We start from the raw sequence: 21,168 nt of genomic DNA, 5'->3' as shown, positions 1-21,168 counted from the left end.
CATGGAGAACAATAAACGAGTACTTTGCTTTTTATTCTATTTTTTTTGAGACAGGGTCTCGCTCTGTCATCCAGGCTGGAGTGCAGTAGCACAATCTTGGCTCACTGCAACCTCTGCCTCCTGGGCTCAAGTGATCCTCCCACCTCGGCCTCCCGAGTAGCTGGGACTACAGGCATGTACCACCACAGCCGGCTAATTTTTGTATTTTTTGTAGAGATGGGGTTTTGCCACGTTGCCAGGCTGGTCTTGAACTCCTGGGCTCAGGCCATCTGCCCACTTTTGCCTCCCAAAGTGCTGGGATTACAGGTGTGAGCCAACACACCTGGCCCAACAAATGGGCACTTCGTAATGAAAAGTTTGGGAATCACTAGCTAGTGGAAGTGAAAGCAGTAACCCACCAAGGCTGTCAAGTAGGCTAGTTTTAAGCTCAGTACCACTGGTACAGAGCCCTTGCCCCACTAAAGGTTGGTGTGAAATGAAGCCTTCCCTGAACACTGCACAGCAGCGAGGGAGGAAGTGCGTCCACAGTGACCACATGGCTCTGTATTTCAGCAGAGGCTGAGGCTAGCGTGCACCTCCCTCTCTCCTACCTCTCTTGTCTGATGAGACCCACCCGGGTCCAGGAGACTGAGTTCCCACTGGGGAATGAGCTTTTCAAAACAGCTCCTCGATTAAGGCAGGTTTGTCTACAGTTAATCAGCCACTAAGAGAATGAAATTTCTCTGTATGGTTGTATTTGCAATTAATTTATGGTTCTTTTCAAAGAAGTTACTGTGGTCATTTGAGGGAAATACAGCAAACTTCCCCCAGATTTGAATATGGGACAATAACTCCCTAATTGTGTTGAAAGTCTTTCCCTAAGCTCTTGCTTTGATTGATAGCCCATTAGCATACTATCCCTTTTGGCACAAGAAAATGGCTAAAAGGGATGAGAACTACAATGTAAGAAATGTCTACTCTTAGCAGGATGCCATTTATGTGTAGTTAGCTCATCACATCCCCCTTAATTCTGAGATGGTTCTACAGAAGGTTACATGGCTACAAAATGACAGGAACCACGATTCAAATCCAGGCCCATCTCACCCCAAACCTACACCTTTCCAGGCCAGTCCCCCAGCCTGCACTGAGCTCAGGTGAGCTGTATTTGGGTTTATTCTGGGTTGATGCTGCCTCTGGCCCACGTCACGTCTGCTCTAAGGCTGAAATGAGACACTGATGTTGCTTACAGCTCAGCTTAACACAGGCTTTTCCATTTCCTGATTTCTCAGGTATCAGAACGTGACAAGAAAGGCCATTTTTTTTTTCCCAGTATTTCCTGCTGAGTGAAACCTAGGAAATACCAGAAATCTTAGGGACATCTGATCTTGTAGGGATTGTTCCCAACCCTTTCCTGTTTGAGAAATAACATCATTCTGGTGGGTCCGTTGGCAGAGGGCTGGGAGGCGCCCTGCAACAATGGAGCACAGCAGGCCTCTGTCCTGATGGCCTGATCCATTCAATTTAGCATCCTGATGTGGAAGAGTGGGCTTATAACTGATCATGAAAAGCCTGAGATCTGCTGCTATGCGACAGATCTGCTGGCCTACCCATCACCCAGGGGCACTGCCAAATGGCCTAACACAACGACCAGTGTTTGTGAGCAGAGTGTGGACGAATGTGGTGCAACAGACAGAATCTTCCTGGTGAGGGCTCAGGCTTGCATGACATGGTATGACATGGCCGTAGGATGGAGCCATTTTGCAAAAATAATTCTGACCTGCCCAATGCTAAATGAACATTAAAGAAGCAATTGTATTCCCGTCTCCGAGAACCTTTCAATATTGTACAAGAGACAAGAACCAAAACCAAGGAACAGTACAAGTACTGCCTGTACAAATAGAAATGAGTCACAAAACACTGGCTGATGAGGCTGGGCTACACATAGAGAGAGTACCATCCTTTCTGCCTCCTAAGCCTTCCTCACATGGGTCCCTGCTCAGGTCCTATTATAGCGGGCTTTGCAGTAGCTTCCTCCTGTCCTCATCAGCCTAGTCCAGGCCACGTGACACTTCTAAATGCAATTTTCTAATGAGTGCCCCTAAACACTTTCAGTGGCCCCAAGGCCTACAGAACTTGCAGAAAGCCCAAATGCCCCAGGCGTCTACCTCACCCTTCAGCCTTCATGCTCCTCTCCAGGCCTCAGTATCCTGAGTGCTTAGCTTCCCTGTGTTTTTAATTTTTTTATTATAAGTTCTAGGGTACATGTGCACAACGTGGTTTGTTACATATGTATACATGTGCCATGTTGGTGTGCTGCACCCATTAACTCATCATTTACATTAGGTATTTCTCCTAATGCTATCCCTCCCCCGCCCCCCTCCCCATGACAGGACCTGGTGTGTGATGTTCCCTTCCCTGTGTCCAAGTGTTCTCATTGTTCAGTTCCCACCTATAAGTGAGAACACGCCCTCTGTGTTTTTTCAACCCTCTTTAGTACCATTCACTGTCTTTCCTCTTCCCGAAATCTCTCAACTAGGTGCAGGGGCCATAACCTGTAGGATACGTTTTTAGAAGCGCACTGTTAGTTCCATCAGGACATGCAGTATGGCCTAACAGCTAGGAGCACAGCATCTGGAGTCACAGGCACGGGGCGCCATTCTGACTCGGCCACTTAGTGTAACCTTAGCTATTTTATTTAAGCTGGGTTTTGGTTTATCTACGAGAAAGACAGTAGGCAGACCTGCGTTCTCAGATCGCTGAGATGACGATGTGTATTAGAACACTTCCAGGCATGCAGTGAGCAAGCAATCACCGCCAGCTGCTCACAACACTTACCATGCGATCGACGCTCTCCGTTGGTGTTTCATTTGCCGACTTAAAGCTCTCTGAGGTTGGGACTGTCTCTAATGACCTGCGAAACCTCAGGGCTAATAGAGAGTCAGTGCTCACTACTGTGCCTGAGTGAACACTTGAGAACATTCTTGGAGGAGGTTCCTATAAAAAGCTCAGACGCCAGAGGGAAAAGCGCTCCAGGTAGTGATGAGGACATGAGGAAGCTGCCTGCTGGGGCGGATGACCTCACAGGGGGAGGACAAGGAGGAAAGCCTGGCCAGCAAAGCCAGGGAGACGAGCGCCACCTGAGATGGTCTCTCCCGGGCTGTGTGGAGAGTCAGCAGCTCGGACTCTGGAAGAAACAGTGTCAGGCAGAGAAGACGCCTGGTGACAGGCAGCCTAGGCAAAAAAGACAGTCATTTTTTTATTGGCTTTAGCAGCTGCTGTCCCAAACCCTCTCCCCTCAACAAGGCAATTTTATGATCACAAAGAGGCCACATTTTCTTTAATTGACAACTCAATGTCTACATACATACAGTATTGCACGAATTATAAGTGGATCAACAATTATATTATCGATACAAACTCATGAGCATTGACATAAAACTACTGCTCTAGGTTTCTGTGTTTTGTGCCAGCTACTTTAGTGAATAAAAGAAACAAAGGAACTCAGCTACTTGAATTCATGAGAATTAGCTTTCAAAAAAAGCATATATATCATCTCATAGAATACTTAGTATGTCAAACCCAGGAAAATCAGTAACTAAGTGACAAAAGGAACACTTTTCAAGAAAAGTAGGTGATAAAAACGTTAGGCTAAAATACTAAGAACTTGAGCAACTGGACGGAGGAAGCAGAAAGTGTGTGCACACTGGGAATGTTAACAAAGGATCCCCATGTTCTCCTGCACAGTGAGGACCACATTCCAAAAGCATAACTCTGGGTTGCTACAATGTCTCTGCTACAATCCACTGTTTCAAAGGTGAAAGAAACAAGATGGTAATTCACATAAAAAGGTTTTAAAATTCTTCTCACTCAAAATAAAACAAAAACAATATAATCTCTATCAAATTATAAAGAAATTCTATCAAAATGTTGACCACATAAAGAAGTCAGACCATTTGCCTTCACTGACTGCCTCAGAGGACAAAGCATGTGTCACCTACAAGGAAGGGGAGGGGGGTTAGAGTCCCTACTCTCCCCGGCCTGTGGAATCGGAGTGGACAGGAGCCCTTTGGCTTCTCTGGGGTTTTGCTTCCTCACACAGGGAATTGAGGGAGGTGGGCTAGATGGCTTTAAGAGACTCCTTAACTAAAAGAATCAAAGTCAGCTTGAGATCCCCTCTCTGAACAGACATATAGGGTGGCAAAATAAATGGATTAAAAAACAAATGGATGGCGTCTTTCTCACCTTTTGATACCATCACTCAGAACTAATCTGTACTATAGTTGAAGAAAATCTTTGCCTGGTACTATTAAAGGGTACGCAATGAGGCATCTGACAATGAAATTTTTCATCAAAGTGTATACAAAGGCTATGTTAAGTTTGGGTGGAAAAAACAATGCACCACCATGTTACTACCAGCAGTCAGGATGTCCTGTCTCGGATTTTTGGAGTCGCCGATCTGGTTGGGAGAAATGTTGAGGGATGTTCAAGCCATTCAATAGCGATCTAAGGAGTGCACACAGTTCAGGAAATGGATAAACAGGTAGCCAGGAAGGCAACTTTAATAAAACTGGTTCTAAAACAAAGGATGCAAGAGACCTAAATGATCCAAAGAGAGTGATGGCTTCTCACTTTCTGTCCCCTATAGAGAATACAAATATCATTTCTTCTGGAATCCAACACACTGGCTTCATTTTCAAGATGTATCACTTTATTTTCCAGCATGTGACAGTCACACGATTTCTGCAGTGAGCAACAAGGCTTCCACGAGCTTTCCTGGAACCTACGGCCAGAAGAGTCCTGAGATTTCAAATATTAAAGCTTTCTCCACAGCCACAAGTCCCTTTGATGTTTGGGTTATTGAACACAAACTCACTGGATAATTTGTCTTCAACATAGTCCATTTCTGTTCCTAAAAGTGTTAGCTGTGCTTTCTTTTCGATGAATACTCTGACTCCTTGGGGAAAAGAAAGCATGTGTCATATAAAGCCAGGAGCCTTATGGAACTCGCTGATTCAAAGCACAAGTGAACTTTAAATAGTGACTATCAACAAAAGTCAAACAGGAAGCTTTGAACATTTTAAATTATTTCCTTAAGGAATTAAGCATTCAGTTTCCTGTCTGCCCTTTCTTTCCCACACACGAATTTATGTCACAAACAATCACATTAGGGGAGAATTTTAGAAGTATCCCATGACAATTTTATGCAAAATGAGAATTTACCTTTCACTATACTTCACTCATTTTTCCAGTTTGCAACGTGAAGAAAAGGTATATTCTCGGTGAGTTTTATGAAATGAAAAAAAATTTATGAAAATTCTGTAATAACATCTATACACTAGATACACGGATTTAAGCTTAAAGATATACAAAGGACTGCGATACAATGGGGCTATTTTAGTAAGATCAATCAGTACAACAATAGTCTTTTCTGGTTATGGGATGGAAAACGGGTACTATTCCCTAGTAATTACACAGGTAGAGATCAGCGTCTTTGTAAATACAATCTTTTTTTTTGACACAGAGTCTCGCTCTGTCACCCCAGCTGGAGTGCAGTAGTATGATCATGGCTCACCACAATCTCCGCCTCCCAGGCTCAAGTGATCCTCCCACAGGATTACAGGCACACACCACCAGGACCAGCTAATTTTTGTATTTTTTTTAGAGTCAGGGTTTCACCATGTGGTCCAAGTTGGTCTTGCATTCCTGGGCTCAAGTGATTCTCCCACCTCAGCCTCCCAAAGTGCTGGGATTACAGGTGTGAGTCACAGTGCCCAGCCAACAAATACAATCAGTTTAAGAAAGCTTTCTAGTCTGGGAAACATGGCAAAACCCTGTCTCCACTAAAAATACAAAAATTAGCTGGGCACGGTGGTGGGTGCCTGTAGTCCCAGCTACTCGGGAGGCTGAGGTGGGAGGATTGCTTGAGCCAGGGAGACAGAGGCTACAGTGAGCCATGATTGTGCCACTGCACTCCAGCCTGGGTAAGAGAGCAAGACTCTGTCTCAAAAAACAAATAAAAAACCAAACCAAAACAAAAAACTTTCTTCCTTATAAGAAATTGAGCCATTAGCTAAACATAAACAATATGTAAATAAGTCACCTCTTCTTTAAGATGAGAATCTTAAGGTTTATAATGTGTTATAATTTTCAAAATAATATATTTTTAAAAGGTCTTTATTGCTTAGTAACTTTAGTTTAATAAGAAAGCACACTTAGGAATCTAGGCCTCATTCTCCCATGGAGGTAAGAACTGCAAACTAAGTGCATACTTCCAATGACAAGATAAATTATTTATTCTAGATAGGTTTTAACAGATTAGAGGGTGGAAGAAGGGGGCAGTGGTAAAAATAATTAAATAATTTTAATTATAATTAAATGTAATTATAATAAAATAGTTTTTAATAAAAATTGGAAATACAGGATTCCTCAAAAACGTGAGTTGATAATACAGCTCCACTAAAAATACAAAAATGAACCAGGCATGGTGGTGGGCGCCACAATCCCAGCTACTTGGGAGGCTGAGGTGGGAGGATCGCTTGAACCCAGGAGGCGGAGGTTGCAGCAAGCTGAGATCACACCACTGCACTCCAGCCTGGGCGAGAGAGCGAGACGCTGTCTCAAAAAAAAAAAAAAAAAAAAAGGATTATAATGGAGCTGAAAATTCCTATTGCCTAGCAATGCTGTAACCACCATAATATCACAAGACAGCCCGTGACTGAGGTGTTTGTGGTGATGCTGGTGTAAACAAACCTGCACTACCAGTCGTCTAAAAGTCTAAGCATGTTCAATTATGTACATGCATCATACTTGATAATGATAATAAATGGTTATGTTACTGCTTTATGTATTTACTATACTATACTTTTTAATTGTTACTTTAGAGTGTACTTCTACTTAGAAAAAAAAAGTTAACTGTGAAACAGCCTAAGGAAGGTTCTTCAGGAGGTATCCAGAAGAAGGCATCGTTATCAGAGAAGATGACGATTCCATGAGTGTTACTGCTCCTGATGGCAAAGGGACGAGAGGATGAGGTGGAAGACAGGGATACTGATGGCCCTGACCCTGTGGAGGCCTAAGCTAATACGCATGTTTGTGTCTTAGTTTTTAATTAAAACGTTTATAAAGTTAAAAAAAAAAAAGAAGAAAAAAAATTAAAAATAGGGAAAAGCTTATAGAATAAGGACATAAAAAATTTTTGTACATTTGTACAATGTATGTTTCAAGTTAATGTTATTACAAAAGAGTCAAAAAGTTAAAATAAAAAAAATCGCAAAGCTTACGAAGTAAAAAAGTTTCAGTAAACTAAGGTTAATTTCTTACTGAAGACTAAATGTACAAGGTTTATAAGGTCTATAGTACTACAAAGTAATGTCCTAGGCTTTCCCATTCGCTCACCACTCCCCTACTCACTCGCTGACTCACGAGGACAACCTCCAGTCCTGCAAGCTCCATGCATGGTGAGTGCCACATACAGGTGTCCCGTGTTTTATCTTCTTCTCCTTCTTCATGTTTTTTTCTTTTTAAGAGACGGAGGTCTTGCTATGTTGCCCAGGATGAAGGGCAGTGGCTATTCACAGGTATGAACAAAGTGCACTACAATCTCTTTTTTTTTTTTTTTTGAGACGGAGTCTTGCTTTGTCACCCAGGTTGGAGTGCAATGGCATAGTCTCGGCTCACTGCAACCTCCGCCTCCCGGGGTTCAAGCGATTCTTCTGCCTCAGCCTCCCAGTAGCTGGGACTACAGGGGTGTGCCACCACACCTGGCTAATTTTTTGTATTTTCAGTAGAGATGGGGTTTCACCATGTTGGCCAGGCTGGTCGTGAACTCCTGACCTCGTGATCCATCCACCTTGGCCTCCCAAAGTGCTGGGATTACAGGGGTGAGCCACCACGCCCGGCCAGTACACAACAATCTTGAACTCCTGTGCTCAAGGAATCCTCTTGCCTCAATCTCCTGAGTAGCTGGGACAACAGGCTTGTGTTCACACGCCTGACCACATTTGATCTTTTACAGTGAAATTTCACTACACCTTTTCTTTGTTTAGGTATGTTTACACAAATACTTACCACTGTGTTAGAACTGTGCACAGTATTCAGCACAGTCACATGCAGTACAGGTTTGAAGCCTAGGAGCAATAGGTTGTATCATCTAGCCGAGGCATGTGGTAGGCTCTGCCATCTGGGTTTGTGTAAGTACACCCCAGGGTATTTGTCTCATGTCACATTTCTCCGAATGTATCTCCAACGTCAAGTGATGTGTGACTGTATCTGCATTACACTTACTGCCTGAGCATCCCAAATCCAAAAAGCTCCCATGAGCAGTTCCTCTGAGTGTCATGCTGGCACCCACTTTGAAAGTTTTGAATTTGGGAGTGTTTCAGATTTCAGATGTTTGGGTTGGAATGCTCAACTTGTACTTATTTGACACAGATATAAAACTGCTGCTTACACAAAAACTCTTGGCTCACTCCGAGGTTTAAGGTTGGTTCACTTTTTGGACATAACAATGATCTTTCATAGTTCAAACAAGCTTATAGAATAATTTACCAATTAGTTACTAAGAGCAGAGTCTCTGGAAAGAACTTTACTAGGCCACTTCCTATGACCTTAAACTATTTAACTCCTCTGTGCCTCAGTTTCTTCATCAGAAAAACAGGGATATGGTACCACTCTCATTCAGTGTTGTGTATACATCAGTTAATATATGAAATTCCATCAAACAATGCCTACACACACAGTGAGCATTATTTACATAATTCCTGCTACTATCCTTATTTTTTACTTTGTGCTGTGCAAGGCTAACAATTTTAGGCAAAACAACGTGCCCAAAAAATGTTGGTTAAAAACTCACCATCTTGAATAACTTCTTCATCAGAATCTCCTTTTGTCTTTGTATATTCTAGAGTATAAGAAAGGCCATTACAGCCCCTGGTTCGGACACCAACTTTTACACCTACCTGAAAAAGAAGTGAAAGTATAAACTTAGTTTTAAAGTAGTACAGATTAAACAATTATACTAATAAAGTGACAGTAGCCTCCCCACACCAAAATGGACTTTCTTTTACTTTTTGTAGCACAGGGTCTCACTATGTAGCCCAGGCTCGTCTCGAACTCCTGGACTCAAACAACGCTTCCACCTCGGCCTCTCAGAGCACTGGGATTACAAGGCAGGAGCACCCTGTCCAGCCTGGGACTTTATCTAAAATGTTTTTGCTCTACCTTGTTCTGTGAGATATACTCTGAAATGCTTCCTTATGGTTAGGATTCACCAGGTTCACAGTCTATCACCTGACAATCCTCTCTCTACATGGGATCTGAATTCGAGTGCAGACCTGTGTACAGTCTCAAATACCAGAAAGCAAAAGACTGCAGTCAATTCAGACAAAAGAAGTTTAAAAAAGTGACCAAACAGCACTTTAAAAATATCGATGTTTACATTAACGCAATTTTCGAACAATATCTACCTGAGTTCTCGGTCTTAGGGCTGATCTGCCTTTTCATTTAAATACAGTCATCCCTCAGTATGTGTGGGAAACTGGTTCCAGGACTACCTGAGTATACAAAAATCTGCAGACACTCAAGTCCCTTATGCAAATGGCACAGTATTTGTATATAACTTATACACATCTTCCCATGTCCTTTAAATAACTTCTGGATGACTTGAATACCTGTAATAATGTAATGCTACATAAATAGTTGTTATGCTGTATTGTTTGGAGAATAAAAGTCTGTACATGTTTAATACAGATGCAACCTTCTATTTTTTTTCCCAAATATTTTTGACCTGTGGTTGACTGAATCCATGTATGCGGAACCCACAGATACGGGGAGGTGACTGTATATAGTAAAAGTATTGTAAGTACTATTTCACCAGCAGTTCCTGATTTTACAAAGCTAAACTCTTGTTTCATTAGGCCAATTTGTACTCTAGTCATTGGTCTATCCAAATTGAATCAGAACACTGATATCCTCTGAAATTTAATAATTTTAAAAGGCAGGTTTGAGAACTTCCATTACATTGTAACGTTGGTTAACAACAGAAACCAGATCACTCCACAGTCTAATTATTAAATATTGATAGTCTATTACTTGAAATGATTTACAGCATTCCATTGGCAACTAACAATGTACAATTAAGATGATACACACACTCCTAACTCAACAATTCTATATATAGGAATGGATCCTATGTAGGTGAACTAAGCCATGCTTACAGGTCTAGAACAATGAGCCGAGCACACTGCAGCCACTAAATAGTTGCTGAACGGTGTTTGTGGCAGCACTGAATGAAAATGACCCTTTAACATGGGGACTGGTTAAAGAAATCGAACTTGTTCAATGGAACATACTCTACATGCAGCCAAGAAAGGGAGGCAGATCATTACATAATGATATGGAAATATCTTCAAGCCACATTATTAAGGGTAAAAAGCAAAGTGTAATGAAAACATTTATGGTAGGAAGAGACACACACAAGAATAACAAGCCCAGTCTAGGTCAGTGGTGGCCCTCAGGGAGACATTTTTGGTTGGGACAACCAAAGCTTTGTAGAATCAGGAAAAAAAAGTGCTCATTACCCTTCACAACACTTTTACTCTATACAGTCACCTTTCCGTATCAGTGGGTTCCACATATGTGGATTCTTTGTTGTGGCAAAGAAGGGTTACTACTGGTATCTAGTGGACAGAGGCCAGAGATGCTGTCAAACATTCTACAATCTGCCCTAAAGTGTCAACTGTGAGGAGGCTGAGAAAATCAGGTCTAGCCACTTCAAATGTATACATTACTCCTGGAAGGACACCAAAGAGGTTGCTTCTTGGAAGAAAGAATGACTTCCTTTTAGTTAAATGCCCTTTTATATTATTTGAATTTTGAAGAAATCCTGCCGGGCGCGGTGGCTCAAGCCTGTAATCCCAGCACTTTGGGAGGCCGAGATGGGTGGATCACGAGGTCAGGAGATCGAGACCATCCTGGCTAACCCGGTGAAACCCCGTCTCTACTAAAAATACAAAAAACTAGCCGGGCGAGGTGGCGGGCGCCTGTAGTCCCAGCTACTCGGGAGGCTGAGGCAGGAGAATGGCGTAAACCCGGGAGGCGGAGCTTGCAGTGAGCTGAGATCCGGCCTCTGCACTCCAGCGCGGGTGACAGAGAAAGACTCCGTTTCAAAAAAAAAAAAAAAAAAGAAATCCTGAGTATATTTTACCTTTTAAATAAAAACCCCTAAATGAAATAATACTGTATATCACAAGATAATTTATTTTGAAATTCAGGTTTTTACTGAATAATTAACTGGTTTTACTTACATGCTCAGGCTTATCTTTAAGAAGTTGTTTTATCTTGTTTACTGCTGAAGGTGTCTGAAAAAAGAAAATGGTGTTTTTAGCTACAAAACTTGTTCCTCAAAGCCTCATATTTATCAGTCTTCGTAAGTCTGTCTTTAGCAAATTCATGTGACAAATTTTATGTTCCATTCTTCCCAGGTTACCTTATGGACTTTATAATATAAACACATAAACTATACTGAATTCAAAATACCCTCTTTATTTTAAAAAGTATCTGCTAGCAACATCCTTTTAATCTTGCTCCTCAGGTCAGGTTGGTTCCCTGTCCTTCTCTCTAAGGTGCTATTCACTCACATCACAAATGCTATTTTTCTGGGCAGCATCTATTTTGTGCACCAACTCTATGCCCAGCAACCAGCATGTTGCCTACGACAAAGAGCCAATGAAGGAATCAAGTATCTCACTGGGAAGGCCAACCTCAGGTGTTTTTCCTGTTGATTATTCATCCTACACTTTTTTTTTCTTACTCACAATCCATTTCTAATCCAACAAAATGCATAGCTTGAGGAAACAGTGTTACCAGCATAAAATAACCCAGGGTGTGCTTCTTGCACCAGTCCCACCAAATGCTCACACAGATTTTTTCCAACGTGGATTAAACCAACATCTCAGGAGATCTAGATGAAGAAAACTAAGCTAGTCAATGACAGAAATAAGAACAAGGAGGAGCTGTTTCCCAGGAGAAATGCTGTTTAACGCAGCTCAGTGGGCCTCAAAATGAGAAAGACATCAGAGTTTGTGTGAAACAGGTCGGCATTACCAACTCCACTTCCTTGGGAAGGAGGCTGTTCTCCAGCATTCCTGGCCCACTTCCTAGCTGTGCCTCCAGGGTAGTCACCCTATGTGGCTTCTCTGACTTCTAGTCCCTTACTGATGAAACAGGGATAATAGTTCCTCCTCCTCAGGATTCTTGCGAGGATTAACTAAACTCATGAAAAGCATTCAGGACAGTCAGGCACAGAAAAGCCAAGTATTATTATGATGATGAGAGTACATCATAATGAAGAGATTACGTGCGTCCTTCCTACTTTATCAGCTCCTCTAGCTGGCAGTGCTCTGCAGGCCCTTCAGTTCTTTGTACTGACATTTTACTGTATAGTAAAGTTTTTGAGACTGCTTCTGAAGTCTCAAAGTCTGGATATTACGACCTAAGACTTGGTAGTAAACTGAGGCCAGGACTGACACCTGGAGGAGCCAGCCCAATGGATGGCCCTAGAGTGTACTCTCCTGCCCTGTCGGGGTGGGCGTTCAGCTAGATGAGCATGTTTAAACACAGTATAGACCCAGTTTAGAAGGGCATGAAAGCAATTTAGAATGTGAAGACCAACATGTCTTAAAAATTTAAAACAGAAAACAATGCACTGCACTTAAAAAAAGTGAATACTGTTTAGTAAAACTTTTAATTCAGTTATTAATATATAGTATCTGTGTATATACATTTCTTATTGCATGTCACTGTAAACAAACAAACCACTGCCAGTAGGTGGCCTCTAAAGGCCTTTTCCCATGGTTCTATCAGAAAAGGAAGCAAGCAGTCCTACAACGCAGGGAGTAGCACACAGGGAGCGGAAGGAGAAAACGGGAAGAGCAGGACTATGGTGTTGTTTTTGTTTTTTGAGTCACAGAATACCAACTTTAAATAGTTATAGAAATAGTTACTATTTTTAAAAGTGCTCATTACCCTTCTAAATCAGTGGTCCCAAATGTTTTTGGCATCAAGGACTGGTTTCGAGGAAGACAATTTTCCCACGGATAAGGGGAATAGCTTCTGGATGATTCAAGTGCACTACATTTATTGTACACTTTATTTCTATTATTACATTGTAATATATAATGAAATAATTATACAACTCATCAAAACGAACAATCAGTGGGGGCCCTGAGCTTGTTTTTCTGCAACTAGATGGTCCCATCTAGGGGTGATGCGAGACAGTGACAGATCATCAGGCATTGTTCTCATAAGGAGCACACAAACTAGCTTCTCACACCTGCAGTTCACACTAGGGTTTGCGCTCCTATGAGACTCTAACGCTGCTGCTGATGTGACGGGAGGTGGAGCTTGCTTAGGTGGTAATGCTTGGCTTGCCTGCTGCTCTCACCTCCTGCTGTGAGGCCCTGTTCCTAACAGGCCATGGACCAGTACCAGTCTGTACCACAGGGACTGGGGACCCCCATTCTAAATGATTGTCAATAAAAGCTAGCTTTCTTATCAACCACTTGTAAATTTTCACGATCATATTTTCCTATGTGCATGCTGAAGAAATTAATCATTTACTGTCAAATAAAAATAGCTTTCTGTAAGTTTCTTTTAAAAAGGCATAGCTTGGCTGGGTGTGGTGGCTCATACCTATATTCCCAACACTTTGGGAGGCCGAGGTGGAAGGATCACTTGAGGTCAGGAGTTTGAGACCAGCCTGGCCAACATGGTGAAATCCCACCCCTATTAAAAATACAAAAATTAGCTGAGGATGGTGGCACGTGCCTGTAATCCCAGCTACTCAGGAGGCTGAGGCACGAGAATCGCTTGAACCCGGGAGGCGGAGGTTGCAGTAAGCCGAGATCATGCTGCTGCACTCCAGCCTGGGAAACAGAGTGAGACTCTGTCTCCAAAAAACAAAAAACAAAAACCAAAAAGCATAGCCATGGAAAATACCTGCTGGAACTAAAATCTTAAACGTGGTCTTGATTTAATGTGAGTAGATCAAAGGCACAGACGGGCACACCACTGCATGATCCAAACAAAACAAACGTGTGTCACACTACTCCGTTTACCAGCCCCAAATATATAATTTTTTTTTTATCTCCAAGTGGTTTTCTAAATTATCTAATTTGGTTTTACAAAGTCATCTATTTTCTTATTTTCTCAACTTTTAGCAGGAAACACTTAAATACAGTAAATGAAAGCAATTCGTGTGGATTGGTCTACTTATCACAAAGTTGCTGATGTTTACATCTTATATTGAAGGGCTCTTTAAGGGAAAAGTAACATTCAACAGGAACCTGTGTGCCTGGGAAGCTGTTGTTACAGGAACTAAACATGTGTCTTAATTTTCCTGTGTCAGGCCAAAACCAAACGTGCTTCACCGGGAGGGTGTTACTAATGATGGATAACCCAGGTGAGTACTCAACCAAAGGAAAAGGTTCTTACGACTTTCAAAGTGACGGATCTGATTTTCAGAACAAGTGAGAGTGGTTAAACAGGGAACAGTTGGGACTTAAAAAAAAATCGAGCTATAAAAAGTACTTTTTGTGTCTCAGTATCAGGGAGAGGCTAAGAATCCTACCCTGCTTTAAGTCTACATACCCTGGCAACTTTGTGGTTAGGGAAAATTCATGAGAGAAACAGCATAAAATCTTCAACTACACGGCATGCTGCAGGGCCTTGCAGAATGCCAGTACCAGTGCACTTCCCAGAACTACCAAGAAACATGTAATTCTCAAGAAATGTATGTACTATTAATGACTATAGCTTACCTGAGACTTGGCCCATGTTTTAAAATTTAAGAGCTTCCTGAATGCAAATCACAGGAATATGACTTTTAAAGTGAGAGGTTATCTTTGAGGTAAGGTATTTTGGCCTAATTAAAAAACCTAAGTATTTCCAAGATGTTTCTGCTGTTAAAATTATGGGAAAAGGCACTGTAGATGAATGTTTTATCACTACTTCATAGCAATACACTTTCTAATCCTTGTAGGAGAAACTTTTCATTTTCAATCCTGTATTTCTTTAAGTAACTCCCCAGGCAAATTTCATTTTTTGCTGTTTAAGAAAACAAAATTAAATTAAAACCCAAAGTTAACTCTGTGATTGTGTGTACTAAACACGTGCCAACAACAACTTATTTTAATTTCATTACAAATGTGGCATTTTAATGTCAATATATCAATTTTCTGGGGGAACAAAAGATGATAAATAAAGAGAGCCTGTGACCAAGTATAGTGTATTTTATCAAACTCATTGCTTAACAGCCATGCCTGGCATTAGAGTGTTGTTTTGTCTTTTGTTATTTGTGTATGTGTGTATACACACACCCAAAACACATATAATATACAAATATTTTATATATATAAATATACACACACACACACACACACACACATATATATATATATTTGTGGGCCAGGTGTGGTGGCTCATGCCTGTAATGCCAGCACTTTGGGAGACCAAGGTGGGAGGATGGCTTCAGGCCAGGAGTTTGAGACCAGCCTGGGCAAGAGAGCAAGACCCTGTCTCTACAATAAATTAAAAAAATTTTAATTAAAAAAAAAAAATTAGTAGGCATGGTGACATATGCCTGTAGTCCCAGTTACTTGGGAGGCTGAGGTGAAAGGATTGCTTGAGCCCAGGAGTTTGAGGCTGCAGTGAGCCATGATCATGCCACTGCATATGAGCCTGGGTGACAGAGGAAGATCCTGTCTCTAAAAAGAAAAAGGTTTGTAATCATGGCATATATACATAATTTTGCAGCCTCCATTTAAACAATGTAACAATTTTTTTTCATTTGATACATGGTAATAAAAATATATTCACCATTTACTGAACACCTTCTAAGTGTTTAATGGTTTAAATGTATCATCTTTTTATTCCTGCCATTGTGATTTAGGTATTAAAGATTAAATAATTTGCACAGCGTAAGTCAAAGAATGAAGAGTTACAACTCTAAAACTTAAAAAAATCATAATTTACAGGGACTATATCCTTCAACAGGATCTATTCTCATGTACTTAACCATTCTTTCACTGTTAGACTGCTAGGCTACTTCCAGTGCTTCCTGTGTAGTACTTCCTAAATTGCCTTCGGACAGAAATCTTAGTGCTTGGTCACTGTTCGAAAGGACTCCTGGTTCTAGTTCAGTGAACTAACACATACTTCCTTACTGAGCATTAAGCATTTCCTAGCTTCTCAACTGGACTCCAATAGAAAGTGAAGCCCTAAGGCACCTTCTGTACACAATGAATACATCAAGAATGATCATGGCTGTGCATCATCATTCTCTCACAGCATCATCATTCTTCTCACAGAACTTGGTTGCGTTTTAATGCACAGCTGTGACCCACCCCAATCCTACAAATTAGGGTTGCTCTGACTTGTACAATGATGGAAATAAATCTGTCTGCAAGCAGGGTAGCATTTACTCTTCAATTCTTTAATCACATCTGGCTCCTGCAAGTTCAATTCCACTTGTCAATTTCTAGATATGTAGGGAAATAGGGAAGATGTAGATAATCTGATATTGACAGCATTGAACTGTGTTATATTATCAATTACTTTTCCTAGCCTTTTGCTGACATCTGGTAGACTCCACAGATACAGCACTTTTCAAATGCTGCAACATGTCAAATTACTAATATCAAAATTTATATATCCAGGTAACATGTATCCCTTCTGATCAGTTTTACTGAATTAGGTATACTTTTGTTTGTTCTTACCTGTCTCCACTTACTAGACCCAAGTAACATTTATCTCTTCCAATCAGTTTTACTAAATTACGTATACTTTTGTTTGCTCTTATCTGTCTCCACTCATTAGGCCTTTGACTGCATCAATATTTTTGCACTTGATGATACATGCTGATGTTAAACTATGCACAAAGAGCAATACATGCCATAGTGTCCTGACTAGGGCACGAATGCTGGAACTAAAATGACTGCAAGCCCACCAACACAGACTGTGCGGAAAACAGCACTGAGGTGCCTTCGCTCTGGTACAGCTTCTAAGACCGCAGAGAAAAGAGCTTCTAAAGTCAGCCATACTGTAAGTAGGACAACAGAGTTCAGACAGTAGACTCCTGCAAGTTAACCAGAACAGCTGAGTCAGGCAACAAGGCAACCCTGTGAACTGAGAACTGCTATGACAACATGTACTGAAGCAGAGGGGAGCAAGTGTAGAGAGAGACCAAAGAGGTGGCAAAGGCTTGGCCTGCGACTGTGTCCCTGTAGGCTGGGAACTGTATAACTAATTCATTTGTCCTGAAACACAGCAGATCTTTCTAAATGACTAGAAATGGAGAGGAAGGGACTGACTCAGAAATCCTGAAGGAAGGGCCGGGCGCGGTGGCTCGCGCCTGTGATCCCAGCACTTTGGGAGGTTGAGGTGGGTGGATCATGAGGTCAGGAGTCCAAGACCAGCCTGGTCAAGATGGTGAAACCCCGTCTCTACTAAAAATACAAAATAAATAAATAAATAAATAAATAAATAAATAAATAAATTAGCCAGGCATGGTGGCGGGTGTCTGTAATCCCAGCTACTCGGGAGGCTGAGGCAGAGAGTTGAACTCAGGAGGCACAGGATGCAGTGAGCCGTGATCACACCACGGCACTCCAGCCTGGGGACCCAGCGAGACACTGTCCCCCCGCCAAAAAAAAAAAAAAAAAAAAAAAGAAATTCTGAAGGAAAAGGTAACATGTCAAATGGTGATGAAGAAAGACATCAGGGCCAGGCATGGTGGCTCACACCTGTAATCCCTGCACACTGGGAGGCTAAGCTGGTGGACTGCTTGAGCCCAGGAGTTCAAGACCAGCCTGGGCAACCCAGGGAGACCCTAGGTGCATGCATGATAGTGCACAGCGGTGGTCCCAGAGATTTGGGAGCCTGAGGTGGGAGGATCGCTTGGGCCCAGGAGGTTGAGGCTGTAGGGTGCCATGACTGCACCACTGAACTACAGCCTGGGAGACAAAGTGAGACCCTGTCTCCAAAAAAAAAAAAAAAAAAATTAATAGGGTTGCCAAAAAGCAAAAAATAGAAGGCAAAAACTGTTCCTGAACCTTCTGGCTCTTCCTGGATCTACCATTACCAGTGGAAGAATTCTGAATAACTCTTACTGAGATTGAAAGAGACACAAAGAATGAGCTGTGCCCTCTAGTTCTTAAAACCTTGTTTAATTCTACATCCCATGGCGTATGAACATTTGCTTGCTCCGACAGAAAAGAGGTAATATAGAATGATACGTAATCAGTACACTAGCAGTACCATATATAATCAGAGTAACATCAGAGGCCTAAAAAATTGATTATAAAAATAAATTCTCTCACCTGATCACAATTTTCTTCTACTTTGCTACAAACTTATTTTTTGGTAATAGGCCCTTTTGGCATTACATGGAACAGAATCCATGAATCAATTTAAATCGGTTTTTTTTCCAGTCTCTAAGCGAATGGTTGCATAAAGTCATCTCCTTAACTAAGAGGGGAGTGTATGTAGGAACGTGATCATAAGTTTTTCTTTTGGGGTGAAAATATGTTGGAACTAGATAGAAGTGATGGTTGCACGACACTGTGAATGTCTTAAATGGCACCGAACCCTTTAAAGGGGCTAATTTTATGTTATGGGATTTTCCTTCCACTAAAAAAACTGAACGGTGCGGCTGGAACACCGAGCTCAGGTTGTACTCTGGTGCCCTGAGTGTTTGACCTTTCACCCAGAAAACGCTTTAAACTCACTCCGGGAAATCATCTTTTGTCCTAAGAGCCTAGGCTTGCTGGAGGCACAGAGGGAGTTTCAAAGGCCTCAACCACCCAGGACACCGGTAAGTAACGCTTTGCGCGCCGCGGCCGTGACCTCGGCAGCAGCCGGGGCCTTTGTTGCCGCTGTGCTCGCCCTCTGCGAACGCTGTCGCCCTGACACAGCGGTCCTTCGGAAAACCTCGTCCCTCCCCACCCCACGCACCTCCAGGATAGGACTCTGGGCCACCACCGGGCACCCCCGGCACCGGGTACGTTCAGCCTCTGCTCAACCGGAGGGGCCGAACAGCGCAGGCCGGCCGGAGCGTGGAAGCGATCGGACCCCGGGGACGCCCACCCCCGTGCTCCCCTCCGGCCCGCACGCGGTTGCCGCGCGGCCTGCCGGGAAACGTAGTTTCCGGGGGCCAGGGAGCAGCCCCGCCCGGGACTTGTTTATCTTTGCAAAGAGGGGCCGAAGGGGAAGGGGCGGCGAGGCTGTGCTGCAGGTCAGGGCAGCCCCGAGGTCTGACGTGTCCGCGCCCCTGCGCCCCCGCTCCCGGCCGCAGTGACCTCCCCTTGCACGGGGCGGACACGGGCAATGTCACGGGCCCCACCACGCACCGCGAGCACTCACCAGAGTGAGGGCTGCCCGGGTGGGCTGCAGCTTCCTCTTGCTCACAGCCCGGACAGTTGCCCGGACTAAGGAAGCCGACATCTTCGCCGTCCCGGCGCCCCGGTGCCTCGGGCCGGAGGTCGGCCACCTCAGCCTCTCTCCATGGACACGGCGGGCGCATTGACGCCACAAGCACCGGCGCACGGCGCCCTCAGGCCTAGCTCCGCCCCCTCACTGCCACCATTGGGTGGGCTGAGTGAGTGACGGGCCGGGGGCGGGGCAAGCCGCTCGGGGCGGGGTTTTGCTGCTCAACGCCGGGGTGCCACCAGCTGGATTGCGCGCGGTGGCCTGCCGTGGGGTTACTACGCTGCGGGGCGCAGGACCTGGGAGGAATGTCGTCACCGCCGGGGACGGAGTCAGTGCGACGTCGGGGAGCGGGCGGGAGGGAGGGCGCGAGCAATGACCTCAGACCTGCTGACCCCGGATGCGCGTAGCTTCGCCACCTGCCCCCTGGGCAAAGTGCAGCGTCACCCCCTGCTTAAATACTCACCGTGACAAACATCATCATAGGCGGTGACGCTTAAGGACGCATGTCAACCCTGCACGGGGAGCTTATGCTCTCAAATGCAGAGTGATCGTTCCGATGCCAGACATTTACATCCATTTTCATTCTTCTTTTGTGGTCCAGCTAGGCAGTACTTAAGAGCACAGCGTTACCGCATAATTGTATAATAAATCTCCACCCCCTACGCTTCTCCCCAGCGTGCTGTACTGCTGGGGATGCTGAAGGGTGGTGACTAATGCAGTTTTCATTCTGGTGCTGAACTGGGAACCCAACCTTACTTGAAGATGTGACTGGGCAGCACTGTGAATAGTCACATTTATAGCGAGCAACAATTACTCGATTTAACACGTGTTGCCAGACCTTGTCCTCGTTGCTCAGGGGCTTAATTCTTCCTTTTGATGCAATATTCCTGAGCACCAGACACTGTGCACAGGCGCGGTACCCGGGCGTCCAGGTAAAGAGGGGCCAGGGAAGAATGAGATCCTGGCAGGACAGGGTTAGCAGATGAAAAGAGGAGGACATCAAGACAGGTGGCATTTGTCATTGAAGTGCTAGAAGTGAAGGGAAAAGGGCAGGAGGGGTCTATGGAGCAGTACTGGGGAGGACAGATTCGCAGTGTTTGGATGTGGAAAGAACTAATCAGTGAAACATTTTTTAAAGCCCAGTTTATCTTTGATCTCCTGCAGGTTCTGAAAGGAGAGTTCAAAATTCCAACAACTACTTCTGACTTCCTGCTACAGAAATGCAATCGCATTGACAATAAGAGGATGCTTTTTTTTTTTTCCCTAAGCCTTATCTGCACATAAAGAAACTGGGGGCCGGGCGCGTGGCTCACGCCTGTAATCCCAACACTTTGTGAGGCCGAGGTGGGCAGATCACCTGAGGTCAGGAGTTCGAGACCAGGATGGCCAACATGGTGAGACCCCATCTCTCCTAAAAATACAAAAATTAGTCGGGTGTGGTTGTGTACACCTGTCATCCCAGCTACTCAGGAGGCTGAGGCAGGAGAATCCCTTGAACCTGGGAGGCGGAGGTTGCAGTGAGCCGAGATCGTGCCACTGCACTCCATCCTGGGCAATGGAGTGAGACTCTGTGAAAGAGAGAGAGAGAGAGAGAAAAAAAAAAAAGAGAAAAGGAAGGAAGGAAGAAAGAAGGAGAGAGAGAGAAGGCAGGAAGGAAGGAAGGAAAGAAGAAAAGAAAAAAGAAACGAAACTGGGGGCCAGGCGTGG

At 43.6% G+C, this 21,168-nt stretch overlaps 2 protein-coding genes across 3 annotated transcripts in view; both read right to left on the bottom strand.

Moving 5' to 3' along the window:
- C14H9orf153 (chromosome 14 C9orf153 homolog) overlaps positions 1-4,096 on the bottom strand; it is a 38,986-nt gene extending 34,890 nt beyond the window's left edge. Inside the window, exon 1 of the mRNA XM_071077599.1 lies at positions 2,815-4,096. The gene's annotated coding sequence lies outside the window, so the exon portion shown is untranslated. The remainder of the gene's footprint in view (positions 1-2,814) is intronic.
- A 412-nt stretch (positions 4,097-4,508) lies between these two features.
- On the bottom strand, positions 4,509-19,957 carry LOC105498765 (iron-sulfur cluster assembly 1). 2 transcript variants are annotated; one of them, XM_071077600.1, is made up of 4 exons: positions 19,925-19,957; positions 11,283-11,336; positions 8,831-8,936; positions 4,509-4,933 (listed from the first exon to the last, which is right to left on the bottom strand). In XM_071077600.1, exons 1-4 carry the CDS (start codon positions 19,940-19,942, stop codon positions 4,785-4,787), a joined length of 327 nt encoding a protein of 108 aa, XP_070933701.1. In that variant the 5' UTR covers positions 19,943-19,957; the 3' UTR covers positions 4,509-4,784. The 2 variants fall into 2 exon arrangements, with proteins under 2 accessions (XP_070933701.1, XP_011769398.2); XM_011771096.2 differs by lacking the exon at positions 19,925-19,957 and adding an exon at positions 19,396-19,568.
- Positions 19,958-21,168: the final 1,211 nt, after the last annotated feature.

This window comes from Macaca nemestrina, chromosome 14 (assembly GCF_043159975.1).
Source record: "Macaca nemestrina isolate mMacNem1 chromosome 14, mMacNem.hap1, whole genome shotgun sequence".
NCBI classification, from domain to species: domain Eukaryota; kingdom Metazoa; phylum Chordata; class Mammalia; order Primates; family Cercopithecidae; genus Macaca; species Macaca nemestrina.
This window is presented reverse-complemented; position numbering and strand designations above follow the sequence as displayed.

Excerpts from the sequence above, each read along its gene's own strand:
- LOC105498765 (XM_011771096.2), bottom strand. The coding sequence starts at position 19,476 with ATGTCGGCTTCCTTAGTCCGGGCAACTGTCCGGGCTGTGAGCAAGAGG. Across the intron at positions 11,337-19,395 it reads CCCGGGCAGCCCTCACTCTG|ACACCTTCAGCAGTAAACAA; the intron begins GTGAGTGCTCGC and ends TTCTTTTTTCAG. Across the intron at positions 8,937-11,282 it reads TTAAAGATAAGCCTGAGCAT|GTAGGTGTAAAAGTTGGTGT; the intron begins GTAAGTAAAACC and ends CTTCTTTTTCAG.